Source organism: Cebidichthys violaceus, unplaced genomic scaffold, assembly GCF_023349555.1.
Source record: "Cebidichthys violaceus isolate CVI_PGR_0920_01 unplaced genomic scaffold, fCebVio1.0.p SCAF_23, whole genome shotgun sequence".
NCBI classification, from domain to species: Eukaryota; Metazoa; Chordata; class Actinopteri; order Perciformes; family Stichaeidae; genus Cebidichthys; species Cebidichthys violaceus.
Window position 1 is genome coordinate 42501 of NW_027176406.1, and position 10000 is coordinate 52500.

At 46.0% G+C, this 10000-nt stretch overlaps 1 protein-coding gene across 1 annotated transcript in view; it reads left to right on the top strand.

The window, feature by feature from the left end:
* cpt1a2b (carnitine palmitoyltransferase 1A2b) overlaps positions 1-10000 on the top strand; it is a 36678-nt gene that overhangs the window by 6170 nt on the left and 20508 nt on the right. Inside the window, exons 3-10 of the mRNA XM_068718269.1 lie at positions 337-476; positions 3498-3675; positions 4563-4664; positions 4909-5046; positions 5689-5766; positions 5872-5979; positions 6863-6950; positions 7125-7320. Of these exons, the coding sequence (XP_068574370.1) occupies positions 337-476; positions 3498-3675; positions 4563-4664; positions 4909-5046; positions 5689-5766; positions 5872-5979; positions 6863-6950; positions 7125-7320 (1028 nt within the window). The remainder of the gene's footprint in view (positions 1-336; positions 477-3497; positions 3676-4562; positions 4665-4908; positions 5047-5688; positions 5767-5871; positions 5980-6862; positions 6951-7124; positions 7321-10000) is intronic.

The following is a 10000-nucleotide window of genomic DNA, read 5'->3' on the forward strand; positions in this document are numbered from 1 at the left end:
TCCTGCCAGTCCCTGCGGGTGACTGTTGTGAGGCCAGACGTTGTGTAAACCCACAGAAATGTATTTCCTCTAGTCAAGCTTTAAAGTCATCAAAGATACTAACGTAGCTACCGTTCAGGGAACGTACGCACGCTGTATTTGATGTTCAAACATCTTGGGTTTGATGAATTCACTCAATATGTGATAAAGCTACATGAGGGGAAATGTAAAGAGAGCATTCTTCAAAAAATGTTTTTTGCTCTTAACTGGAAAGTCCTCGAGTTGTTTGTCAAAGGAACCTCTGTTTTTGCCCCAGTGTAAAAGACTGTCTTTTTGTTTCTTCTTCTGTGGTGACAGAACCGCGTGATCAAGGGAGTGTACCCTGCCAGCCCTTCCTCCTGGCTCTTTGTCGTCATAGCGATCCTGGCCACCATGTACATGAGCTCGGATCCCAGCATGGGGCTCATCACGATGATACAGCAACACCTGCCACTAAGGTACACGGGGACCTCTGCCTTCACCTTCTTAAAGGGATAGTACAGAGTTTTATGAGGTGCTTATTTTACGTATTTTAGCCACACAATAAAATCAATATCCCTTGAAGTGTACGCTATCTGTAGACTGTTTTTTATTCGTCAGACAGCCATCTCTGACGGGGAACTGAAGCCGTTCTCTCTGCTCTCTCCAAAGGCAACCAGACTCCGTTCACAAAACCAGTCATTTTACCGTTTCAGAACACCAGAGTCGCTGGTCTACCGCTGCCTCAATCGGTTAGTTTGTTCGTGTTAATGTGTGACTTTTGGTGAATCCGACTAACTCGTAAAACACCAAAGTCACACATTAACACAGTAACACAACAGCAGGAGTCTGGTAGCTTTGAAGAGAGAATAGATAGCGGCTTCAGATCCCCGAGAGGGCTGTCTGACGAATGAAACTATTCTAAATATAGCGCACACTTAAACTACTTTCTCTAAACTGGGGGCGTGCTGACTGACATCTACTGTAGGTAATACGTTTACTATGGATACGTATCTCACACAACCGCAATTCAAGTGACCCAAAATATCCCTTTTTAAGAAAGAGGAGATGGCTGCTCTTTTCTCTTTTGCACATAAAGCTGGCGATGTATTTATTGTCATTCTTCCACGGCACGTATTGCGTGTGGGTCCCTGAGAGCCATTCACAATCAGCTGGAGTTTAAAATATCCACAGCCGCATCTTGTGGTCAACTCGCCAAGTTTGCATTCTCAAAGAGCTCTTCCAATAACAACGCCATCTGCTTCTCTGACATTCAAGCTCTTCACGATGGATGCGGATAAGAAGTAGCGCGTGAACGCTCACTCTTATGGCATCACACGCTTATTTTACACGGGTGTCATCGGGTCGGTTGAGCTCCGCTTTTTTAAAAGTGCTGCCAGCTGAAAGCGACGGCTCCACTTCAAGAAAATTCCAGTCGAGTCCTAGTAACGAGCGAGAGGGACCGGGATCGGCTGATCCAAACAAACATTACTTAGTCGCACACAAAACATTCTGTTGCGCTGAGGGTGTGGTACCTGCAGTTGAACTCTCCCCTACTTCCCTACTGCACTAAGTTGGCACCGCCAACAGACACCTACGACACCACCGACTCTTCGGCACACCTCAGCCACGTTCCACCCTGATAATATTCATGCTGAAATGAGCAGGTGGAAACAATGGACAGGATGGAGGCGCTGGAGACCGTAAACTCTCTAAAGTCTCACGTTTTGCTTTTTGAGGACACCGCCAGCTGAAAATGACAGCGCTCCAGTATAAAGGCCAGCCTGATGGGTCGGGACCTAACCGCTAAGATGATTGTCGGCATCTAAATCAATGTTGTTTATGGATCTGCATCATTACCACTGTAGAAGAAAGCTCCGTTTTTGGCAACACTTAATCTAGTGATCCACCGATAGCCGTGCTTTGGGTGTCGGCCGATACGGAGTAGTGATAAGAAGCCAGTATTTAGTCGATGAGCCGTTGGCCTCACTGTGAGTGAGGGACTGGGATCATTCTTAAACCTTGCGTTCTGAGCGTTCTGAACAAAATGTAACAAATAAATACATAGATATACGTTGCATGAATTGTTGTTTATTATTGAAGTAATAAACACCAGAGACCTGGTAAAAAAAAAAATCCTGGAAATTAACAGGAAATACAATTTGTGTGTAAGCAGGGAATAAAAGTTCTAGTATATAATGTATAAAGCTTATAAGATCAAGATGGCGCCTCGGTGCTGCGCTCTCTGGTACTTTTTTTTCTGTTTTTGGTTCATTTGTTTCGTCTCCAGCTCTCCCTCTCTGATCACCTTCAGCAGGGAGGAACTTTTAAACCTCCGACAATCCACTGGTCACACTTTTCCGCTGTTTTTCATTGAACCGGAAACTTTTACCGAGCTTTTTAGTTGGAGGAGCAGCGGCGGCTCTCCTCGGGGATTTGCCGGAGACGCCGGCGGGAGCAAGGCGAGCCGGAGCGCTCGTTAAACCTCGGCAGCGGGTGATTGTGAACTGCTCTCCCGTCGATCCATCTGCCGACCGTCCGCTCTCTGGCCAACAAGACGGATGAACTGCTGCTCCTCAACAGAGCAAACGCTGACTTCAGCAGATCCGCCGCCCTGTGCTTCACTGGAACCTGACTCGGTGAGCACATCCCGGACAGTCTGCCGGGCTTCCAGAAGAAATCACCCAGCCCACATAGACCCTGCGTCAGTGTGGAGAGACCTGCAGGACCTCACCAACTACAGGAGACCCCCCCCCCCCCCCCCAGCACTGTGTCTGCTGTGGAGACCTTCAGGTTTCCGGGATCCACAATCTCCCAGGACCTGAAGTGGGCCCCCAACATCGACACCATCCGGGAAAAGGCCCGGCAGAGGTTGTACTTCCTGCGCCAGCTCAGGAAGTACAACGCCAAAACCACCAGACACAGGAACAGCTTCTTCCCACGGGCCGTTCCTCGTCGACCCAGCAGAGGTTGCTGTTGCACTTTCAAAGTTTCCTCACACAAGTGAGACGTGACAATAGGGATGTGCTCTGAATATAGAACTCTGAAACTGAAACTAAAGTGGACGCTTTTCCTACTGCGACATGTTGATGTGAAAGGAAGACCTAGTCCTCGTCAGCATCACTTACTTGTGAAACACTAAAAAAGCAGATTTTATTACCGTCCATGCATCTATAATTGGTCTTGATCTTATCACTGAATAATCTGCCCTCTGCTGGCAGTAATGGTGCACACATCTGGACGTGACACAGTCCTGTCTGGTATTTAAAATGTGTTTCACAGGAGGCACATGCATATTCTTATTATATGGTAAACTAATGTAACGTCTGACATGGAATGTTTTGTCGCTACCTTCAGTCATGTCTTTAGAGGTTTTATTTTGCTCCTTCTTTCAGCTCCAGGGTATATTAAAAATAATCTGTATTGTGAGCCGACCACGTAGCCAGTGATTGATCTCTCCTCCTCCTCCTCCTCCTCCTCCTCCTCCTCCCCCCGTCCAGCCTCCACGTCTCGCTCAGCACCCAGGGGCAGACCATGCTGTCGGCGCTGGTCTTCAGCACCCTGCTGTGGCTCTCCCTCATCCTGGCGCTCCGGTTCTGCCTCAAGCTGCTCCTCTCGTACCACCAGTGGATGTTCGAGCAGCACGGCCGGGTTTCCAACACCACCAAAGTCTGGGTGGTAAGCCAGTTATCACAGATCCACAGTGGCCGCTGTAACGGCATGCTTTACAAAAAGACCTGTAGTTTAAAGACCTGTAGTCATCTTATTCTGACTTTTAATCCCAGTAAAATATGTAGAAATTGTGAACATTGGTGACGATCGTCAAGGACCCGTTACAGGGGAGAACACTTTCCAATGACCCCATCTCAATCGTGTCACCGATAACGCACATGCTCACTACCTTTTGTACTCTCAGATGCTATTGGAAGTCATTGTATTCTAACCCTTTCAACCGAAATACTTCAGACCTCATTCAAAGCAGTAAAATGAACCACACTTCAGTTTGAATCCTGTCAAGATGAGATGACATCATCCTTTTCTTTGGTCAAGTTTCATTTGGACTACACTGACTGCATTTATAGCCCACATTCAAAGTAATTGATCTAAAACGGTAGCAAAACTGGCATCGTCCTGATAAATGCAGGTCTTTGAACCTACCACTCCAAAGCAGCTCTTCAACTGAACAATAAATAACGTATTGCTGTGTGATACAATCCTATCAGAGTTTCTGTTGGCCCAAAGCTAACATAGGTGGGACTAATGTACACATTTTTTTTTTTGCATGTTTGTAATGACCAAGCACAATTTTATCAGCTATAGCTAATTATTTCGCGCTCATTCAGATGATTTGTTAAATTCCCCCTTTTGTTTACCCGTCACCCTGGCTGATGGCGGGGGATAAGTGTTGCTAGCGACGGAGAGCGTTGTCGGGGGGGGGGGGGGGGGGGGGGGGGGGAGACACCGGCGCATAGACCGGCCGCTCCTCCCGTTTCAGTTAGCCACCCGTTACGTCTGTTGTCTGCTGAAGTGTCTCTAGAGTTCTCACCTCCTCCTGTCCCTCCCAGACTCTGCTGAGGTTACTGTCGAGCAGGAAGCCTCTGCTGTACAGCTACCAAACCTCTCTGCCTCATCTGCCTGTTCCTCCCATCAAAGACACAGTGAGCCGGGTGAGCGGAGACACACACACACACACACACACACACACACACACACACACACACACACACACACACACACCTGTGGACACGCCTGGACAAATTTCCTGGGCGTACACAGGAAGCAGTATCTATGTACATATAATGGTCTAGTTGAAGAAATGTTTCTCTCTCTCTCTCTCTCTGTCTGTCTGTCTCTCTCTCTGTCTCTCGCTCTGTCTCTGTCTCTCTCTCTGTCTCTCTCTCTGTCTCTCAGTATCTGAAGTCGGCGCGTCCTCTGTTGACCGATCCAGAGTTCAAACGCATGACTGAACTGGCCAACCAGTTTGAGTCCAACCTGGGAAACCGCCTGCAACGCTACCTGAAACTCAAAGCTCTGTGGGCCACCAACTATGTAAGTGCAGTCAGCTCAAACGATGAGTCTAATGATCAATCAGATCTGACGTCTGCTGTTGTACCTCATGTAACCCCACTTCAAGAACAATCCAACGTAACCCTTTAAACTCAGAAAAGCTGTTTTTCTAGTACCTGGTTTTGTGCAAACATTGAGCATCTTTAAATGTCTAGCTCCTTCCTGCATTTAATCGTTTCCATCTTCTTCTTTTTCTCTTTATGTTTAAACTCTGTTGTTCTGCATTTCGTGGCATCGTTGTACATTTTGTACAAACTGTTCTGATCGGACTTCTGATAGCGGTCCACGCTCCCTTCATCACTATTAAAATAATAATACACAAAGTGCTTTACAGTGGGGGAATATAGACATAGAATGAACATAAACCAGGGAAAATGAGATAAAATAAGAGTTAATTGAATACATATAATGCAAAACATGAGACAAAAACTCAAAAGCTTAAGTGAGAACCTGGAGCCACTTTGTCTGCTCTGCTGGTGACTGATATCCAGCAGAGCGTTCTGGGCAGCTTTGGTACTTTCTGTCTTAAACACTCGGTACAAAGTGTACAGGAAGTGATTTTGTTTAGTTTGTCCTGTTTTTATTTCCGAGCGAACAACTTGTAATGTCCTGCTGTGGTTCCAGGTGAGCGACTGGTGGGAGGAATACATCTACTTGAGGGGCCGAAGTCCCATCATGGTCAACAGCAACTACTACGGCATGGTAACCAGCTGCTCAGAGAAATACTCTCCCTCCTTTTGATGTCTTTAAAAGCATAAATCTTGAGAGGTTTTTTTTATACTAACGTCCTGTGTGCGTCCTTTCCAGGACTTCCTGTACGTGACACCGACCCCGGTGCAGGCAGCCAGGGCGGGCAACACCATCACTGCCCTGCTGCTCTACCGCCGCAAGGTCAACCGGGAGGAACTGAAACCGGTAAGGCCGCCCGTGTGTGCGTCTTCGCGGGAAAGATGGCGTGTTTGCGAGGGGACTGCAACGAGACAGTGTAGCCTTAACGTCTCTTATTATCTGAGCAATCCGTCTCGGTTTACGTGTTAAAACACGAGAGTAAGGAGTCGAGCTCTTTACAAGGCATGTGGAGCAACGAGTGCTCACTTCAAGCAGATGGACGTGACCGTATCTCTTGAGGCAATAGGTTAAAGTTTGTTCAGAGGAAGGATGATTTAAGCCACATGTGTGGGGAGGGCAGTTGCGTAAGAATCTGCTGAGTCAGTCTTTTCACACACGCACACTTTCACAGAGCAAAGAGAAAATATTTTGGTTGCTGCACAGCTTTGATAAAATGTATTACACCGTAAATATGAATTCAGCCAATAGAGAAAGTTGGGGTAGGAGTGTGCATTCATTCAGTTTATTCTTCATCCAGCAGTGTTGGCCAATTATTTTGTAAAAGGATAAATTAGGTATTTCTCTCTCTTAAAGTGACGATTGGGGAGAACTGTTTAAAAAAAAAAAAGATAATAATGTTTTCATTGAAATTGGTCCAGTATCCTTCTGGGCAGTTCCTCCCGTCAATGTACGTCCATTTAAAGTGCTCGTTTTTGCTGCTGTGGTTGTCGACACTATGGAAAGGATTCTACAGAGAAAACAAACCGACCAGATCTGGCGAAAGGTAAAGTAAAAAAGGTTTTATTTCTCTGTGGGGTCCTGTCCATAATGTTGTCAGACACTAATAATCTTCAAAAAAAACAAACAAAAGAAGTATTGTCAATATATGGCCTGCCGGCATGCTTGCTTATGCTTGACTTCCAAAGAGAATGTTGCAATAACAATAGATGTTTGTTTCTCTGTGTGTCAGAGTCGTGTTCCAGGCACTGTCATCCCTCTGTGTGCTGCTCAGTGTGAGAGGATGTTCAACACAACGCGCACACCGGGAGTCGAGACTGGTAACGCACGCACGCACGCGCACACACACACACACACACACACACACACACACACACACACACACACACACACACACACACACACACACACACACAAAACAAGCTGCAGTGAAATGTATTACTGCTGCAGATGACGAGATAAGCCAGACGCGTGACTCCTCTTTTCCTCCACAGATGTGCTCCAGCACTGGCAGGACAGCGAGTTTGTGGCGGTGTACCACAAGGGCCGTTTTTTCCGCCTGTGGGTGTACCGAGCGGGCCGGCTGCTGTCTCCCAGGGAGATCGAGCACCAGATCCAGAGGATCCTGGACGACCCTTCCCCCCCGCAACCCGGAGAGGAGAAACTGGGAGCTCTCACTGCTGGGGACCGGTAGGAATGCAAGGAGGAGCGGTGTGTGTGTGTGTGTGTGTGTGTGTGTGTGTGTGTGTGTGTGTGTGTGTGTGTATACGGGAGTGTGTTTGCAGTCGCATTGTGCGTCTCTTAACTGTAGAACTTACCGGTTCATACGTTAATAACTCAGTTGGAATGGCTGAATGCACGGCTTACTCTTGGGTTGTTTGCAGCCGTGTTATTTGTGAAATCACAGAAGAAAACGGTGTATTTTCATTTTTTTTTTTTATTTTGAGAATGTTTTTTATGTTTTTCTTTGTGCATCATTTGGGGCATTTTTGGCTTTTTTTTTTAAAAAAAGAAAGAAAAAAAAGCCTTTTGGCTGTGTTAATGGATTTGGCGTACATTTTAGCAAGGATGTTTATTCATTCATTTATTTTAGATACAGACACCCGTAAGGACAAAAATGCCCCCATTGAAACCACAGTTTCTGATCCCACGGCTATTAAAGCATAAAATTATGTATTCTAATATATCTCACCTTCAATCTACAGCCCTGCTTTCAAAATTGTAGATTTTACTATTTTCCACCAGATTGAGCCATTTTCTCAGGTTTGCCGTACGGGACAAATATATTCTATTTTTCAATTGGGCATGGATGGCCAAACTATCACCTTTGTCCCATTTGAAAGAAAATATATATACTAGAATATGGTGTGAGTGCGTTTCTCATAAATTACACTGTATGTACATGGCATTTCTTATTTTGAGCACTTGATGGCGCTGCCATTTAGAACAACTATTTGACTTGTATTGATTACTAGTCTAGTCAAACATCAGTTTCACACACATGCACATTAGGGTTTTCACACTACATTACATTACAGTCATTTAGCAGACGCTTTTATCCAAAGCGACTTACAATAAGTGCATCAACATTGGTAATCAAAAGAACTACTAGTCACCAGAAGTCATAAGTACATTTCCTTTTCCAAACAAGCATCTAAGAGCATGAAGCAGAGCATAACTCAGAGCCAAAGTACAGAACCAAGAAAAACAGTTAGTGCTATAAGTAATACGAATACAATAAGTGCAACAAGCTAGTATGAAAACAATAAGTGCTGAGTGGAAGGCTCAGGGTAGCACTTCCTGAAGAGGTGGGTTTGACGTCAGGACTCTGCTGTCCTGATGTCGGTGGGAAGTTCATTCCACCACTGAGGGGCCAGGACGGAAAACAGACGCGACCGAGTCGATCGGCCGCCAGGACCTCTGAGCGACGGGGCGACCGATCGCCCCGAGGCAGCAGAGCGAAGTGGTCGGGCGGGGGGGTAAGGCTTGACCGTGGCCTGGAGATAGGAAGGAGCTGTTCCTTTCACTGCCCTGTAGGCTAGCACCAGAGTCTTAAACTGGATGCGAGCTCTTACAGGTAGCCAGTGTAGAGAACGGAGAAAGGGTTTTCACACTACAATTTCTTATAGTGTAAGTGGGTGAAAACATAACATTGTTTGGCCCACAGTCAAAAGAAAGTTTGGCCCCCTAATGCTGCTGTGTTACGTATCACGAGACATGTCCTCGTAAATCTCACTGCACAAAAACATGGGTGAAATAATGTTAATCAGACATTTTGACATCAGAGCGGTGTGTGTGTGTGTGTGTGTGTGTGTGTGTGTGTGTGTGTGTGTGTGTGTGTGTGTGTGTGTGTGTGTGTGTGCGTGTGTGCGCGCATGCACACCTAATCCTCAGTTGAGCAGTTCTGCATACAGAAGGTCAAAGGTCCTCCGGTAATGGAGTGTTGCAGTAGAGCGCCGGGACACGATGGACTCGCTCAACCGGCCCAAGTCTGCAGGAGAGATCTCTTCGTGAGCCGAAACTCGTAAACCCATTTTGTTTAGTGTATCCCAACCGGATGTTTTTATGCTGTGACAGCATGTCTTTTGCCAGTGCTGTCTTTCGTGGGTGTGTATTTCTTCACCACAGATTTTTCGGATAAATTTAGTTTCTGTGTCGTCAGCGTTTGTGCTCAACATAATGGCTGTTTCCAATCTCCACCGCCTCCGTACTTTAGATCACATTACGCAGCAGCACTTCAGTGGTTGAAGCCTGTCGCAACATGTTCCTAGTATGATTTCTCATTCTTGATGAATTTAAGAAGAGGACATGAGGTGTTTCAGGCTTCCTACTTACTACGTTTTTTGTTTTTGTTTTTTTTCCCACTTGCAGAGCTTGTAAACTTGCTGATAGGAATGTTAACAACATGAATTCAAGTTTTACAATAGTATTGAATTGGTAAGGCCGTAGGCTGTATGTAAGAAGTGGACGTGGTCACTGTGGTGTCACCCACAGGTTTGTGGACTACGGTTTGGAACAATAGACACAGAAACCCGGCACTCACTTAAAGAGCCTCTTTTTATTTATTATGGGCCAAAAAAAACCCACTTTTCAGTTATAAGCCATCATCAGCCATGATTGTAAGAGTTGTTGTGCGCACTGCCAATTTCCACGGCTTAGAAGGCTCGAGTTCAGCATTTTGGCAGTCGCCATCTTGGCTTTTGGCAACCTGAAGTGACCCGAGAGGGTGGAGCTCCGTACAACCGAACACTGAACTAGACGTTTTTAGGCGACCAAGAAAAAGTTACGATCAACTTTCATGAACTGAAAACACACTGAAGGGGCTAATGTTTCATGACAAAAACACAGACAACTTTTAGAAAGATGTCGT